Source organism: Sparus aurata, chromosome 2 (genome assembly GCF_900880675.1).
Source record: "Sparus aurata chromosome 2, fSpaAur1.1, whole genome shotgun sequence".
Classification (NCBI taxonomy): domain Eukaryota; kingdom Metazoa; phylum Chordata; class Actinopteri; order Spariformes; family Sparidae; genus Sparus; species Sparus aurata.
Genome location: NC_044188.1, coordinates 6,684,348 through 6,702,768, shown reverse-complemented (window position 1 = coordinate 6,702,768; position 18,421 = coordinate 6,684,348). Strand labels below are relative to the sequence as shown.

Genomic DNA, 18,421 nt, shown 5'->3' with positions numbered 1-18,421 from the left:
CAGCATCTTCATATTATCCGACATCTTCTGATCTGCACTTATATTGGGAGGATTTTCGTTTTTTTCTTTTTCAGTCAATATCATGTCACTTCTTGAGGCGCAGTAGTATAAAGAACGAGATCAGTCCAAGTCGATGGGTGTGGTTGGGTCGGGCCAGGTTGGTTGATCATAAAGTGGACTTTCCATCCAGATAATGGGGTTTGTGTCCCATTGGTGACCAAGAGTCAAGAGTTATTTGCTTTTAATATGTGCAGTGTACGTAAGTTAACATGTGTAAATGATGTAACTCAACGTCAAGTCATGTGACAACCCAACTTTTCCTCAACCTAACCTTTAGTTTGGAGACTTAACCTAACCAAACCGCGAACGTTTGGCAACATTAATAACATTCCAGAAGTTATAATATGTCTACGTGAACTGTCAGCAAGCTTTATTTTGAAAGTCTATGCAAAACGTTTTATATCATCATTGTTAAATTAAATGTGCAAGCCCTTCACATGCAAAACTGATGCTAGAGGGACATGTAGAGCATTTATGAAAGTGATTAAATACTACTGAGTTAATATATTGAAGAAATTAAACTAAATCAAGCACTATATTCTCTGACTGAAAACATTTTTGTAGTTTGTGGTGTATGCAACTTATTTTAATAAGGATTTAATTAGTGAGTGTAATAACAAGTGGTCCTATGCCATTACTGTTTATTTGTGTAGCGAAAGTATGTGTTTGTCTGAAGTGTTTCCACGGCTTCTCTCTTTTCTTCACTGACTACCTGTCTCTTCCTCCACCGGCCCCTCTCTTTTCTTTCACGAGATGCACATTTCAGCCCATAGCTGACAGGAAGTGGGTGCTTTGAAAGCAGTACAAGGTATGCATCATCGGGGTAGTGATGTCATCAGGAGAGGAAGCAACGCTGAACGTGACGCCAGATTCTGTGGCTTCTTCCTCTTCCAGTGTTTCCTTCATTTTATTCATTCTTCCTCTTAACTCTGCTCAGAGCTGTGAACTGAAAGATTATTGTTAACTGTCCTCGAGACTAAACATTTTCAGATCGAGATGTTGTGGTTCACGCAGACAGATACTATACTGGCTTCAGTTAAATGGAGCCAAAGTAAACTCTGGAGTGAGCCTTTGGTTTAGTCTTATGAGGCTCCTATCCTGACCTGTACCCGTGCCAGCTTGATAATGGCTCTACTGACTGGAATGCCAGGCCCAGGTCTTGGTGCCCTGTTTTAATGTCACACATGTTGTCTAACCCTAACCCCACATAAAAAGTGTGTCTTCAAAACAACTGATAAACTTTTAAAAAATTGAAAATGGCGGAGATTTTGAATGTTGGCTGCCATTTTTGTCGCCATACATATTGATTCAGAGGTGATTGAGACAAATCCAACTCTTATCAGCTCATTTTTCCATCCATACCGTGATTGTGGGACTTTATCAAAACCAGCAAGATGACACATATAAGCACACTGCAATTGGCAAATGGTGCTGAAGCAACAAGGCCAACATACTGCAACAAGGACAAACAACTGCACACAAATGTAAACATTAATATTTTCATGTTAAGCAAACTGTGTCTTGCATTTCAGAACACGTGAATATATCTATTTTTAGGGCCTGATTGATGATTGATGATTGATTTGATTTTTGGGGCCAATGCAGATCTTGGGGAGCAAAAACATTCCAATACCAACAGACTGGCCAATATACACACACAATTTATTTATAATGTGATGTGTCACTGTTATTTTTCTTTCATATTGAACCCATGGAATAAGACAAGAAGAACTTGTTATAAATGCAGCTTTTTTTGTGGCAGAGCATGAGTCGCTCATTGTCAGAACAGGCAAACAGGTCAGTATATTACAGCCCAACAGACAGACAGCTCCATGGATGTTGTACAAATCTAAAATGGAGTTACAAACACCAGGAACTGGCAGCACAAATATGATATTAAATCATTTTATTTCAAAAACAAACAGTCCTTAACAAAAAACATTCATGGCCACTTAGCTGTCAGTCTCGTACAATGGAAGCAAATAACCTCCACAAAGAAGAGGAAGTCTGTTTTTAAAGAAATATTTTTCCTTTTCTCTTTGTCCCAGATCTTAGTCTCTTACCTGCGAGTGATGTCCTTGATTCATTTTGGTGACATTTTGGTCCTTAATAGGAATCAAAAGGTGCACTTTGTAGAAAACAGTCAGTTTTCAAACACTGTGGGTGGTCGTTTTTCTCCGTTCTCCTGTTTCAACTCATCACAAGCACTGTTGGTAAGCAGCCTAATTCATGGAAACACTTTAGAAGTCCATATAGGTATGCCAGTGCTTTACAGTCTAATAAAACAACACAGAAAAGAAGTGCACCAATGAGAAATCCTCTCAACCATGTGGAGATTTTTTACGGAACCTACATCCAGCCATGAAAACAGCTCGGGGATATCCCCGTGTTTACCAGGTTGAACTGGGGTAACGAGCGTATGAATATAACCCCCCCCCACACTCACCCCCCCCAACCACCCCTCCCTCCCTCCCGTGTTGGGTCAGGCCTATGGACGCAGGCCGCCACACAGGCACCCAGCAGTGGTCCACACACTGCATCTTTATCCAGGCCGAGCAGGCAGCGGCCCAGCCCAGCCACTCTGCTGATCAGAGGCAAAAAATATCCCCGCTCCACAGACACAGCTCTGTGCATTTACAGACTCGCATTGTGTTGCACGTAGCAACACATGCACATATTTTAGCATGGTAAGCTTAGCCAGCACAACCCGGTCCCTGTCTGTACACATGAGCTGCGTGCTGCTTAAGTCTGAGTCAGGAAATCAGCGAGCACAAGACAGAGCTCTGCATGTAAACACCAAACTCTTGATTGCTCCTAACAGGCTGCCGGAACATTATTTCAAAATGACACGTATGAATAGTCAGAAATGTCATGTGAATCATTCAGTCAGTTACTCTCTAAGCAGCTTTTATGTGTCTTCTAGGTCAAGGGACCCGGGGTTTATAAAGACCTGAAACTTTATAAATAGGTTTGAATGCTATAGAACGTAAATTATGTGCTTGGGACAGTTTATTCTGTGAGTCACAATCGAAGTTGAAGCAGTGAAGTGTCATTCGAAGTGTAAATGTTAAAAGGAATCGGAGGCGTCACGCAAAATGTTAGGAACGACAGCCAGTCTGTTGAGGGATAAAACTTGTCAATAACTAATTGGATTTGTTTTTAATTTCGGTTAGCTTTTTAACAAGCGTGTAAACATATAGCTTGATAAAATCATATTGCAATAACCCCAAGAGTCAAGAAAACATAATATTGAGTCGACGTTTCCTATTTCTTCAGTGCCTTATAGCAACTAAATACAAGTTTAAATTGACCATTTTTGTTTAGTACAAATACATTTGATGCATGTCTTTTTTAAGCATCACTAAGCTGGAACAGTCAGGAACCGTTTGAAAAGAGGAGCAATCAGCGAGCACGAATTAGGCAGAATTTCTTAGAAATGACTTCATAACTTGACGTTGATGCCAACAATTCTCCTGCATCATTCTTCTTAGCCTTTTCTCGTTAGCCTGGTGAAAAGAGAACGAGGGAGAGCAGACGGATTTTCAGCTTGCTTTTCTCAATCAGCAACCTTTTTTTTTTTTTTTTTTTTTTGGCTGTGTCGATGATGTGTAGTTTGAAGTTGAAAATGTGCGGCCGCTCACTCGCTCATCCAGCCAAGTTTTTCTCTCGGAGCCATTTGTCAGACCTGGCTCAACCAGGGGAAATAGCAGATGATTTATTATCCTCCCATTAACTTCTTTTTGTTTGGATCCATAATGAGGCAAATCATAAGTGGGGGAGCTGTTTCTAAGATGTACATTAGGAGCTTTATCTGCCATTGTAACACTGCTGTAAGCCTACCTGGACAAGGGCCCCCTCTTTCCTTTTTCCTCTTGTTTTGCCCTGTCAGACTTCAGAGTTTTGATTAGGAAGTGCCGGCTCTTGAACCCTCTGTTTTCTTACGCTACGGTCGCCTGCGCTGCACCTACCAGGGCTTTATTCTACGGTGTTTTGCATAGAAAACCAGAGGCATCAGTGGGATCAGTATCAGGACTGGCCAGCACTTCCTGTGTGGATACAATGCAGCAGGAAGTTCACTAATAGCCCCTCTCCAGTCCGCCACTCGTCTCACACTATCACGCGGCGACGAAAGATCCTGGAGTGTCAGTGGCTTCGCTGCTTCTCACCGAGCGCACCAAACCACTCTCAGAATATTTATCATTTGTCTGCAGCGTCTGTGAGACAGATCAATCTTAAGCTTAACCAATCAGCATCCGCTCAGGCTTCCAAGTTCAGCTGAGTGTGTGTGTTCGTGCGCAAGTGTGTGTGTGTGTGTTGGGGGGGAGGGCGGTTGGTTGCGCTCAGATTCCTTGCAGAGGATTGTGAAAAGCAGATCCTGCCAAGCGGCCGTCAGTAAATACATTTGCAGACAGATTTGCTTCTGCATGACTTGTGTTTTCTGCCTTTCCATCTGGGCTTTACGGTGGTCATATAACTCAGCATCTGACAATGACCATTTTGAAGAGGTACTTTCCTGGAAGTCATAGACTGCTGCTGGGGCTCATGCATCGAACTCTAAAGTGAATTTGAGGAGCTCCACACTGGGCGCTCTGTGTCCAAGGCCTCCTCTCTCCCCTCTTTTTGCCAAATTGAATTATTGGAGGTTGACGTCAGGGGGTGAGAAAGGGACTCTTTTTGCTGCAACACGAGTGTGCAATCAGCTGTGGCCTGTAGTGCCCATGATGCACAGTGTCCCAGAGGAGAGAGTGAAAAGGACAAGGGAGGAATAGAAGTTGAGGAAGGGGCGGGATGGAGGGCAGAGATGACCTATTTCGGGATCGAACCATATCCTAGGGTCAGTTTCCATTTGTAGAGATTTTTTTTTTAAACAGAAACTGTGGCGAAAAGTAGATTTCTTTTTTTCCCCCCGCTGCTAGCGGTGACACGTTTAGGCTCTCATGACCAGACAAACCCCGGGCGCCTCTCTGTGTTGCTCGCTGCTGCGCAACGTTAATGACAACAATCAATTTCCTTTTCTCCGGACAATTTGAATGAACCCAAGGGCATAAATAATAAAAAAGAAAGGCACGAGGCTTTACATTTCCTGGTCTCTGCTTTTTATATCCACTGCCTTTTATGATCATTGCTGTATTGACTTTGGTAAATAGGTCAGTGATTATCACCGGTCAGTTCAATATTGGTGCTGATGATAACCTATCAAAGTGCAAACACATGAAGTCATCAGTCTATTCAGATTGCTTTGTGAATGTGGTAATGTGAAGGTGTATTGCTTTATTTTTTTATGTGCGTGTGCTGAGATACAGAAAGAAAAGGAGTCCTTGTGTGTGGCCGAGCCCGTGTAAAGATCAAAATGACTTTCACATTTGTTTCAGTTTCCAATGAAACACAACAGGTAAGCGATCAAACTGTAGGTGAACCAGAGACAGCTACGGTAAAATATCACAAAAATGAACAAGCATCACTCAACACAGTAAAGTGCAGATCCTTGGGTCATTTGACCTTTTTTTTATCGTCCAAATCCCACCCGACCAGACAAAAATGCCCTAAAAATCTAATTTAATTGGCTTTAACAGCTGTTTGATGTAATTTGGTTTCAAGATATTGAAAGCCTCTGAAATTCTATGAAAGTAGTGCCAACATCTGAAAGACTCCCTGTGAAACCCAACACAAAAATGTGTCCTTTACCCAATAATGTTTTATTTAACAAAAGGTCCAGTGTGTAGCATTTAGTAGCATTTAGCAGTGAGAGTGCAGAGTGCAACCAACTGAACACCCCTCGTCTCACCCTCACCTATGGTGGCTGCCAAAAACCAAAAAAACGAGAAAGCATACCTGCCAACGTTTGGGTGGGAAAAACAGGGAGGTTTTCTGGGCGTTTGTAAATGATCACTTGGATGCCCGGGCAGACGATAGATATCCCAAATAGGAAGTGAGACACACCAGTCTGATTTGTATGAAATCCGGATGTCAACGGGAGAAATTGGCAAGAGTGTTGGCGGGTATGTGAAAGGCCCTCTCTAGAGCCAGTGTTTGGTTTGTCCGTTTCGGGCTACTGTAGCAACATGGTGGTGCAACATGGTGGACTTTGTGGAAGACATATACTGTATATGACACTGATTATGAATATTATGTTCCATTTCCCCCTCGTCCTACACACTGGACCTTTTTTAAACGTCGTCTCAACAAGCATCCGTTCAAGAGAGATTGAATTCTTAAACTTGCCAGATTACACTTTAATTAAAAAGTCAAGTCGAGAACAAGCAAGTGAGAGTTTGAATCTTATGTACTCTGCAATCCCTGCACCAACATTTTTTGTGAAATTTGGTCAATTCTTAGTAGCTTTGGCCAAGAAGGACCGACTCCATAAAAGTAACTGTCCTCTCTTGCACATGTCTGCGCCGCTCACCTATCACATTGATCAGCCCCCGCTGCCATTTATCCACAATGTGCCACTTTCAGTGAACCGGCTTTCATATCCTCATGTAATCAATTGTAATCAGTCACTGGATCGCAGAATACCAAACGCCTCTGACACGAAGGGGGAAAACCTGCCGTATCGCGTATCTTTTGATGACTGCGTGTAACAACCGAGTGGTAGTTCCCCGTCACTTGTCGCCACGCCATCTCACCTGGAGCTGTGTGCTGTTGTTAAGCGGGCAGACCTGCTGAGCTGGTGTTAGGCTAATAACAGGTATACGCGATTTCTGTCTCAGCCACACTGCTGTAACTCAGCCAGACTCAGCACAAAGCTCCAGACATGACCAGGCTGCAGCTTAAGGGCGACTTAACTGTGGCGGTGAGAAACAGTGAGCTGAATACTCTATAGGTTGTCCTCCCAGCAGCCGCAGACATTACACAGAAAATAGCTAGTTACACTGCAGGAGCACACCTACTGTTAGGGTTGAAACATGGGTAGCGAAAGGTGACAGAGCCTGTTCAGGACTGCACCGTTTTCTAATGAGCTCAGTGGAAACTGTGCAGGGAAACCACATTTTTTTCACTTTCATGGGTTCTATACCTCTGGTGAATGCATGTGAAACTGCTCAGAGAACTGCTGGCGTGTGAGTTTGAACCTGCTGCACGCTTTCAGTCAGTGAGGAGGGAGCGTTTTTGCACTGTACATCTTTAGCTGTTCAGGCTTTGCAGCTGAGGTTTCACTTGTGGCTTCACTTGATTCAAAGCAGCCCTGCAAGTAGGTGGTGTTGCGCTCTTCTGGGGATTTTTCATTAGACGAGTTGACATTTGAGCAGCTCTTGAGAGCGTCAGCACCTAGGTCAGTGTGCCAGCATATGTCTGGCACACCGTGTACATTTGGCTGCAGGTAGGAGAGATGATAATAGAATTGAAAAGAATAGAAAAGGAATCAAGGTGAGGACAGTTGGAGGGAGAAACGGGAGAGGAGATGAGAGGAGAGGAAAGGAAACAAGATGAGGATAGTTGGGGGAAGGAAACAGAAGATGAGGTGAGAAGGAAGGAAAGGAGAGGGGAATGATGGAATCAAGAGGAGAAGAAACGAGGTGGAGAGAAGGAAAGAAAAGTATAGGCAAGGAAACAACATGAGGGGAGGAGAAGGACGCGGGCAAGAGGACGAGAGCAATGGTGTTGGAGGAGGAAGGAACTAACAGGAAAAAAACAGAGAAGGAAGGAAACAAGAGCAGGAGAAGGAAGGAAAACAGAGGAGATGAAATGAGAAGAAAGAAGAGGATAGGCAAGGAAACACAATGAGGGATAAGGAGAGGAGAAGGGCGAAGATGTAGGAGTAGGAAGGAGGTGACAGAAGATGACACAGAAGGAAATTAAATGAGAAGAGAAGAGAATAGAATAGAAGAGAGGCGATGGGATGAAAAGGAAAGAGGTGAGAGAAGACAAGACAAGGAGAGCAGGAGAGGAGACGAAGAAGGAGGTGAAATGAAGTGTAGGACAGAAGGAGGAGAGGAGGAAAGAGGAGAGGAGGAGAGGAGGAGAGTCGTACCGAACACTGTGGCCTTTCAGTCGTGCTGCCAGTGAGGGAGTTCAAACCAGCACAGTGTGTTCTTTACTGATCTGTGCCCACTCTGTCACACACAACCCCTCTTTTTCTATTTCTTAAATAGCCTACACTCAAAACACATTCTCTCTGACACACACACACACACACGCACACACGCACACACACCACCCGGACTCCCATACTGCAGCCACTTGTTGAGTCATGAAGTCTCCACTAGTCCAGTTTCAACAGTCACACGCCGAAGTGAACATTGCTGTCGTTTAATAAATGTAGTGTGACATCAGGGATAAGCGCCTGTTGCTAAACATAAACTCTCTGGCGGTGGGTGGGTGGATGGGTGGGTGGGGGTGTTCCAGGAGGGGGTGAAAGCTAAATTTGCGGTGTCCACTTGGCTCGCGGCGCTGCGGCTTCGCATTCCATGCCTTTTTCTCTGCCTCACGACTGTGGTGTTTCCTGCTTCACAGGAAGTCAGCTCTGTTTCCTGTCACAGTCCTCTTTCATGTGGTCACTTCCTTGTGTTTTGCCTGCGCCGCTCTGTTCTGTTGACTCAGAGAACGGAGGTGGTGCTCCTCGCGGCGGGCTCAGGCAGAACAGAGAGGCGTCTTTTTATTATCTCAGGCTGGACGGACGAGCCTTCAGAGATACAGAAACATCAGCTCGCTGCCTGTTTTCACAACAGTTGGCGTGATTACATTCCTCTGTGCAAAAACACACATGAACTTTGTATTAATGCACGCAGCATTTTATTTTAACTGCACAATCTTCTGTTTCCTTTCCAAACATTTCGCTCCTGAGATGAGACAGTATTATCACGTTTTTTTTTTTTTTTTAACAAGACAAGATATGACCGTCCTCAAGCGGTGGCAGTGATTCAGAGTTCAGTTCCATTAATTTGTGGGTCTTGTAACCTTGCTGAGGAATGTTGATTGTGACGGCTGCCTGGCTGGGAATCCTGCCTTTACTGTTTCCTAAGAGATACTAACACGTTGGCTGTGATTACGATTGAACTTTGCACACAGTGATTAGCTGGAATGTTCAGATTCCTGTGTACTGCGGCCAGAGATAAATTAGTGTCACATTCAGTCGCGGGATCTGGAGAAGAATACAACAATATCAAATATGTTATAAAAGGAAAAAGGATGTGAACGAATGCAGCGAGCAACGTCTCATGGTTTTGTCTGTGTGTGTGTGTGTGTGTGTGTGTCTTTTAATGTATGATTTTGCTTTCCTGTGCGTGTGTTCATCTCCATTCGCGTGTGTTTTCTCAAACCTCAGTATCACCGACTGCAGTGGACCGAGCAACAAAATCAAAACCATACCACGCTGCTGTTTGTTGGGCTGCCATTCCACTAAAAACACGAGCTGGCGCGCGCACACACACACACACACACACAAACAGCAGGAGACGAGGCTTTTCCATTGGCCCCAGCAGACACCCTCGGCCACACTCCCCACACGGCACTCTGAGTTCTGGTATTTCCCAGCAGAGCACATTTTATGACCCTTCACTTGCATCGGGACTTTACTTTTTTTTTTTTTTTTTTTTAACGTTCTCCATCATCACAACACACAACGTTCTAACTGCGACACAGGCAGAAACTAGAGTGTCAGAAGTGAGAGACTTGAGCTGTGCATTTCTCCTTCCTGTCATCAGGATGATATAGGGCTGTAACAGGACATCCCGGCGTCTGCGCTCACATTGCAGTCATTCCTTGTTGCAGCACAGCTGAAATTACCAGCACTCTCAGCGGTCATGGGAAAGAGAGGCTCATGACCAGACTTTACTCCTCGCCTTTTGTCATAGCTACCGATGTGCAGGAGGAGAAGGAGGAGATGGGGGGGCGAGCATTTGCTAGGCTAATCAGGGAGGGGCTGTCACGTCCCTCGGATCATGCAAACTAGCCCGAGACTATTGGCTTGGGCCTGTCGGGTCATTTGATTCAGAATTTCATTCATCTCTAAGCGCCAGTGTTCAGGAGGGCCCCATGTGCCCGAGAGCCTGAGGTGCTTCTGGGTGCTGAGATGAAAAAGTATTAACAGAAAAGACGGAAGAGGGGAACGATGAAAGAGGACGTTTGGTGTTTTAGGGAGCAGATGAGTTAATGAATTGATCCGGTAATTGATTAAAGGGGATCTCCGCCACGCTGAGGTCAGTTTGACGATCATGAGTCAGCGCGTGAAAACAGTTACAGTACAGTATAATGTCTGTGGTTGATGAGGAAGCTTTCCAAAGTCACTATGAATTTCATAGTGGTGTCATGAGGTCGCGCACGAGACTGGAAGGTCCAGTGTGTAAGAACTGCAGGGATGAATTGGCAGAAATGGAAACTGATATGATATTTATTTCTTTACATTAGAACGAGCCTGCATCGACAGAGGGATTGGGACCTCTCAATCCGTGTAGCAGCTCCATGTTTCTACAGAAGCCCAGAACGGACAAAAAGAAAAACACTGGCTCTAAAGAGGACCTTTTAGTTTGCCTTTGTGGCGGCCATAGCCATACACACTGGTGGCTAAATGCCATTAAATCCTACAAACTGGTCCTTTTAGAAGGCCTTGGCTACAAACTGGGGATTCAGAGTTCGGTGTGTGTCTAATAGAAGATGTTATGAAGTTGCATCGTGGGAAATATGGAATCCAGTGTTTTAAAATATTGACCAGAGACTCAAAATCAGTACAAATCCAGTACAAATGTAAAAAAAGTGTTTCACATCATTTTAAACTAAATGTCGTCGGGGGGGTTTTGGACTGTCTGACATATGAGCGGCCTGATGAGCACTGTTCACTCCTCTCTTGACATTTCGTAGACCGTTCACCTAGTTGAGAAATAAATCAATGAGAACGGTAATAATTGCGGTGCCGGTCAGAGTGGGATGACATTTCGGAGTCAAGAGTGAGAGGAGATGGTTGCGATGAGGAGAAGCAGAGGTGAAGGCAGAGCAGAGGGCAGACTGTGAACCAGATGTGAGGCAATGACTCACAGCAGGAACAGGCCTGATGACGTTAGCCGCTATGCACGCTAAGCTCTGCATGCGTGTGTGTGTGTGTGTGTGCGTGCTTGTGTGCCCGGGAGTTCCAGTCTTTTCTTCCAAAACAACAAGCTTTACGCATGCACAGTAATGTCTGGCCAAGGCTCATTACTTCATGTTATGGCCCGGACACAAAACGACACAGCGCCAGAGTCTGAAGTTCTTCTCCGAGGGTCACTAAAGCAACAGTTGGGGCATATTTAGACTGTGTACAGTAGTTCAGCAGTCCTCCAGTCGAAATAGGACAGAAATCTCCCTCTCTGTGGTTTGCTTAGCAGACGTTTGCTCAATATTCTCGCTCTTGTTTGCAGTGTTTTAACAATGTTTCGCTAGCTTCCTGCTCAAAAATGAGTTTTTCCACCGGGGGTGTCACTAAGCAACGTTAGAGCACACTATTAATGTGTCTGTAAGGAGGAAAGATTAGTCTGTTTCCTCCCTTTGATTCTGTGCTGGTTTAGACTAGACACGTAGTCAGGTGGAATGCGAGTGTTGGTATAAAGCTGATTTACAAAGGGCCCCTGTGTTTTTGTGAAGGAAATAAAAGCCCCCATGTACAGTATGTTTGGAGATAAGGAGAGTCTGCAGTCTAATCCTCGCTCTGTTCAGGATGTATTGCTCATGGAGTTAACTTACTGACACCTATTGTGTGTGTGTGTTTGCGCACATGTGTTTCTTTGAATTGCAAATGGCATTCCACTGTTGAGTGACCTTAACATCTCCCCCTTTCTCCTCCGTAAGTCGGCTGTCAAGCCGAGCATGTTGATAAAAGAGAGCCACCTGTACGGATGGATTTGCACTTGTATGCTAAAGCAGATCTGTAATGTTTTGGGAAAAGGGCAAGCACAAATCTCTCTGTTTGTCTGCTCCTCACCAGGCTTTTCTCTCTTTCTCCTTCTCCTCCAGAACTCCATTAGACACAACCTGTCACTGCACAGCCGCTTTGTTCGTGTCCAGAATGAGGGAACGGGAAAGAGCTCGTGGTGGATGCTAAACCCGGAGGGCGGGAAAAGCGGCAAGTCCCCACGCCGCAGGGCAGCCTCCATGGACAACAACAGCAAGTTCACCAAGAGCAGAGGGAGAGCGGCTAAGAAGAAGGTACAAAAAAGTGCATTGAATTCTTTGTGCTCACAGATTTAACAATTTTGAAACATCTTATTTTTATCTTGACTGTTTTATGATATGGAAATGTAAAAAAAAGGGTTCACAAGTGGCCAGAGTTTTTTTTTTTTTTTTTTTAAAGAAGATTGGATAAAAGTTTAATACAAATTATAAAAAAAAATTTATTTGTTGTAAAAAAAAAAAAAAAGCTAGTTGATCTATCAACTTAATATATCATCATGAATACATTAATGGGATTTTGGACATCTTCAATATAATATATATCAATAACTACATAACAATCAGCAAAACACAATTCTCTGGCCTTAATATCCTTTTAGAGGCGAGGGAAATTAAGTCAGAATGTGTGTAAAGATATCCACACTCTTATTGTTTCTTAAGTCATCATGTCTGTAAACATCCTTTGAACGGCCTTTCTCGAGATATTCTCACGTTATTGATTGAGTATCTAGCAAGAATCATTTTGCTACATGGGGAAAACTTTCCCTTGCTGCAACAGCTCAAGAGTCAAAAGTAGAGGAAAAGGGTGATAAATAAAGAATGAAAAATAAAAGGTATCAGATTTTTTTGTACCATCCAACCATGTGATTTATTGCCAATGGTTTCTACCCAAACCATATGTTACACTGACTGTTTCTGGCACATACAGTATGTTGGGACACTGAGAGTCTCCTTGTCTCCCCGCAGCTGTCCCTGCAGGGCGGCCCTGACGGAGGTGCAGACAGCCCGGGTTCCTACTCCAAGTGGCCTGGCAGCCCAAACTCCCACAGCAACGATGACTTTGATGCGTGGAACAGCTTCAGGCCTCGGACCAGCTCCAACGCCAGCACTCTGAGCGGCCGCCTCTCCCCCTTCATGCCCGAGGACGACCTCGGGGAGGCCGACGTGCATATGGGCTACCCAGGAGCCCCCGGGGCAAAGATGACAGCCACGCTGCCCAGTCTAACAGAGATGACGGGCTCTCTGGGACACAGTTCTGAGAACGTCATGGAGAACCTTCTGGACAACCTGAACTTGCTCTCGCCCAACAACTCTCAGGTCGGAGGAGGGGCCACGACCCCCGGCTCCTCCCAGTCCTCCCCCTCTCCTATGATGCAGCCGAGCCCTGGCTACCCGGCCTACAGCTCCCCCAGCATGGTCTCACAGCCTCAGCAGGAGTACCGCAAGTGCGTGTACGGCCAAGCAGGAATGAACACGCTGTCGTCCATGCCGCTGCAGAGTCTGCAAGAGAGTAAGCCCAGCTTCGGGCCCACGATGGGCCAGTACAGCTGCCCAGCAGGGCTTCTGAAGGAGCTGCTGACGACAGATACAGACCAGCACGGCGATCTGATGCCGTCAGTGGACACTGTGGTGTCTCAGTCCGGCGGAAGCTGCATGCTGCCACCTTACAGCAGCACCCAGCATGCAGCCAAACTAATGGGTGGAGGGAACGGTCACCCACACGGTCTCTCTCACACTCACTCCCACAATGTGCACAGCCAAGCCCCGGCCACGTCACCAGCTATGAACGGCCGCTTGCTTATGCCCCTGAGCCACAGCGGGGGGGCTGCACGTTTGCCTGCAGCCAAAAGCCCCATGCAGATGCCTTATGGCCTCTCCGGCCACCTCAGTGGCGGGGGCATGCCCGGTGTCTTCTGCCCTATCAACACCAACGGGTACGGCCGGCCAGGCCTGCCACAGCCCTTGCATCAGGAAAAGCTGCCCAGCGACCTGGACGACATGTCCATCGAGAAGTTTGAGTTTGACATGGAGACGGTCCTCCATGACACTCTGATGGACGGCGACTCCCTGGACTTCAACTTTGAGCCAATGGTGACCCAGCAAGGTTTCCCCCACGGAGTGAAGACCACCACACACAGCTGGGTGTCTGGGTAGAAACAGGCTGCTCAACTGACTTGTTGCTGTTTGGTCAAAGACACAATCGGAACTCATCTGAGATAAAGTGCATCTGAGGATGTTTAAACCTCAACTTCACCTACAGTTTCTATACCGTCAACATTTCTGTTTCAAAAATACTTTTCTGGTCACTTCAGGAGACTGAAACTGGTCACGATCTGCTGAGAAAGCATCTCCATTAGTTTCTCTGAACTGGTGAAGATGAAATCAGACTTATTTTTGAAATATCAAATATTCTGTACAAACTAAGTGCCAAACATTATGCCTTAACGTAAGAGCCAAACTGAAACACACCTCTCTGGTTTACTCATCAAGGTTACAGATAGCAGCAGCACAATCTGTGCTCAAAGTGCTCACACTCAAGCTGTTTACTGTGTCTCCACAATCAGACTTTTTTGTATGTGCAGCGTAGTGATAATCGATCACCACTACGTCTGACGGCGTGAGGGTAATCTGGCTCATGGGTTTGTGAACTGACATGACGTTGAGTGACTTCTCAAGGGATCCTCGGATGATGTTACATAATAACTCACTCTTGTTATCGCCTGAATGTACATAGTGTCACCATACAGTTTGTAAAATCAGGTCTCGTAGTGTATTTTCTAAGACTGTAAATAGTGTTTACAGAGCGGAAGCAAAAATCAAGGCAGCAGAAATGAGCTCACAGAGAAAACTGGATCAGATTCTTTTAAACACGTGTTGAGTGGAGGATTCTTTTCAGTCAGCCTGTAAAGTGGTAACACACGTTGTGATTTTCTTGTACATACGTTAAGAATGTATATTAACGTAGATGTTTACTAGATGTAGTATATATTTGAGACCTAAATTATTTGTGGTTAATATAGATTTATGCTGGTGCGTAACCTGCACTCAGACATCAGTTTGTTCTGAGTCATTCGTCACTCTGAACCTTAATACCACAGGGGCCTATTTATTGTGCCTAACATAGTAGATATCGACTGCAGGCTTGAAGGGTTTTATATTGTAAATGTCTACGGTCCAGAAGATGCTCAAATCTTGCGGTCTTGAAGAATTCTTTATTTTCAGTTTCCTGCTTTTTACTTCGTTTACAAGTCAAGAAGAGACGAGTTAATGTTAAAGTTGTCCTGAACCCATCGCAGAGCTGTGAATGTTACGAGGTCGAGGCAGGTTGGTGGAGAAAAAGATATCCTCAGTGCCGCTGTGGTTTTCACAGCAAGGCCCAATCCAAGACCTGTCGGAGATTGTCATTAAAGACACTGTGAGTAACCAGCCTGTCCCCTGTTCAATTTCACATATTTTCTTTTTTCCTATATTTGTCCCGAAAGGTTAGTGTGACTGATTTAAATCAGCACAGCGTGATTCAACAGAGCCCTGCTTTTGATGAGACTCCACTCTGCCCCTCCTACCTCCACCTATCTCTGTGTCTTTGTAACAGTTTTGATATAACGGTGACTTGATAACTCCAATCATCTTCTAAATAACAAGTCTGTTTTAATTGTTTTTTTTTTTTTTTTTTTTTAAAGTCGCCCCTGAAAAGCGCCACTAAGTGTTAACTATCTTATCTTTTAGCTTGTATATTTGCATTTTCCAACTTGTTTTTCTCACTTATTGCTGTACTAACAACGAGCTTTGTCAGCCTCCCAGTGACTTGTTGTGCAGACTCACAAACGGTTGTACGTTCTGTACAAGGTTGTCGCTCCCTTTGTGAAGACGGTGTCCTTAAACACGAAGTCAACTGGTTTCGCTGGGTCAGAGATAACAAACTAAAACTGAAAACTGCCTATTTGACATCAGAGGAAAAGTTCACCTAAAAAGGAGATCTCAGTCATCATGTGCTCGCCCTTTCATAGCGGTGGAAAGCAAAACAGCGTTTCAGCATTCTTCTGATCAACTGAAGTAGATGGGGACTAGTTTTAAAATGGAAAAAAAACCAACAGGAAAAAGAGTATAAAATGGCTCTGTACAGATCGTTTGGTGTATTTTTAAGTTTCTGGATTGATTGAAGAAGACATTATTTACACACTCAATACACGGTCGATTCTCTTGCACTCAGCCGTGCTAGCACTCTTAGCTTAGCCGCTACAGTGAAGTTTCCATCTTAAAAAGGTGTGTAAATAATGTCTTTCGAGATCAATTTGGGATCTAGGGGCATCCGGAGGTTATGCTGGATGGGCCTACATGGAGCCGTTTCAAGTTTTTCAGGTTTTTTTTTGTTTTTGTCAGTAGTTTTTTACATTTTAAAACGAGTCCCCGTCTACTTCAGTCGTTGAGGAGACTCAACAACACTGTGCTGCTGAGAAGCTCCACAAATGCTTGGGTTAGTAGGCAATGACTAAATCATTATCTTTGGGTGAACCTTTCCTTTCTAAAGAGTAAAATGACATTCTTAATGTTTTGAAAGGCCGTGCAGAGAAGCCGTTAAAGAAGCTGCTGTTTGGCTTTGGTGCCAGGTGTTGCCTTTTCTTACCCAAACATGCCATAGTGTACTATAGCCAAATTTGCCTTGGAAGTTAAAGTGATATATTTAGCATTTTTATCATGTGATATGTTCAGAATTATATATATATTCGTGCCGGTCACTCAAGTCAGGATAAACTGTAATGAATCCATGTAGTCAGTGTCACAGGGTTCACTCTAAAAAAGTAAAAGAGCTGTACTAAGTAAATTATATCTCTACATTTTTAAATGATTGAATCTATGCATTGTATTCCTTAATTTTATGTTGCTATTGTTATATTTTCCTTTTCCTTTGAACTTATGACAGAGATATTTTATTGTAACATAGCGCTGTGAGATATTATGGTGTCGTTCGTGTCTAAACTCTATGTTCCAGATAGTTATATGGGAAAAAAATGAAGTTTATTTAGAAAATAGATGATGCAGTGATTAATATGCTAAGCTTTTGTAAACTGACAATGTCGTATTTCATGTATTTAGCTACAGTTTTTAGAAAAATAGCATCAAAAAGCAAATTACTGACAAAATGTAAAGAGATATTGCATTTTTAAAATGAAAAAACACAATATTCAGTCCTGCTCTGGACGCAGATTCTGGACCATTTTTTTGTAATTTTATGAGTGTAAAGAAATTGCACTTTTACTTACATTTTATAACAAAGTGCTCCTCGTAACACGAGGAAGAGTTCCCATTACATATTTTAAAATAAAAAAAAATCTGTTACATTTAACTTATATACAGGAATAAATTGGACTTGTGCTTTGTGATTTGCAATCAATAAGAATATGTAACTTGTTTAATATTAATGTATTAAGACCTGAATAAATGTACTTCTGTGTTAAAGATGTGTCAGATTTGTCATTCAACAATAAGAAGTTCACATCAGCAGCGTGTAGCTTTGTCTTTGTGCAAACCTGAATTTACAGCATTATTAATAAGTAAAAAAGTTGGCTGGTTCTCAGACTGAAAGTATACTAGATGGGAATCTTGGAAGATGGGACACACCTGACTGACACCTACGTCGATATGATGATCACTCTTTCCAACACATGTATTTATAATCATGACCGTGAAGTAACCACTTGGATGATATGCTTATTGGAGTAATTTGAATTTAGAAAATCAGTTCAAGGCATATATAAGTTCAACATTAAATAAGTATACAGATGCAGACTGAGCCCTACCACTGGAAACCATGGGGGGCAGTGTGACAACTACAGGACAGGAAGTTTGAATAATGATGGACATCCTGAAGTACCAAGTGCCAGCTTTAAAGACAATTTGCCATTGCATCACAACCCCAGAAAATGACTTGAGCGAATTAGTCCGATAGCCTAACATTTAAAAAAAAAAGTCTGGAAGGGCCACACCATTCAGTCATTTTAATCCCATTCCAGTTAGCGGAGGGCTAAACCATAAAATTAGCAGAAGTCTCTGGTGTGCATGCTGAATGGGCTGCACAATGCATAAGCAATGCAGATGACACAGTAATTCTACACACAGGAAGTTGAACCTTTCCCTAATTGGATCCAATTAAACTTACCAGAAAATACATTTATTGGCAATTTCTCTCATTGGTGAGGTGAAATGATTTCACCCTCCTCATGTCGTGAAATATGTTGTGAGTATCGGGCTGTTCAATGCTTCTGGACTTTGTTTGTGGAGCACTTGGATCAGATTTTCCACAATTTCTTCGCTCCATTAACTGAGTGCAACATTAGCTAACATTAGTTTAGAAATCGGGTCCACAAACATAAACTTACAAGCAATTTCCACCACAACACGGATGTTACACAGAGCCCCGTTTAGCACTGACTATTGTACCCTAATACCAAAACTGGATTTTGCAGGAGACAGTCGTTTAGCCTGAGGTCACATTTTTATCCCA

At 43.7% G+C, this 18,421-nt stretch overlaps 1 protein-coding gene across 1 annotated transcript in view; it reads left to right on the top strand.

Annotated features, from left to right (window-relative positions):
- Window positions 1-17,376, top strand: part of foxo1a (forkhead box O1 a) — a 28,185-nt gene extending 10,809 nt beyond the window's left edge. Inside the window, exons 2-3 of the mRNA XM_030399032.1 lie at window positions 11,983-12,174; window positions 12,886-17,376. Coding sequence (XP_030254892.1) covers window positions 11,983-12,174; window positions 12,886-14,073 — 1,380 coding nt within the window. The 3' untranslated portion in view covers window positions 14,074-17,376. The remainder of the gene's footprint in view (window positions 1-11,982; window positions 12,175-12,885) is intronic.
- Window positions 17,377-18,421: the final 1,045 nt, after the last annotated feature.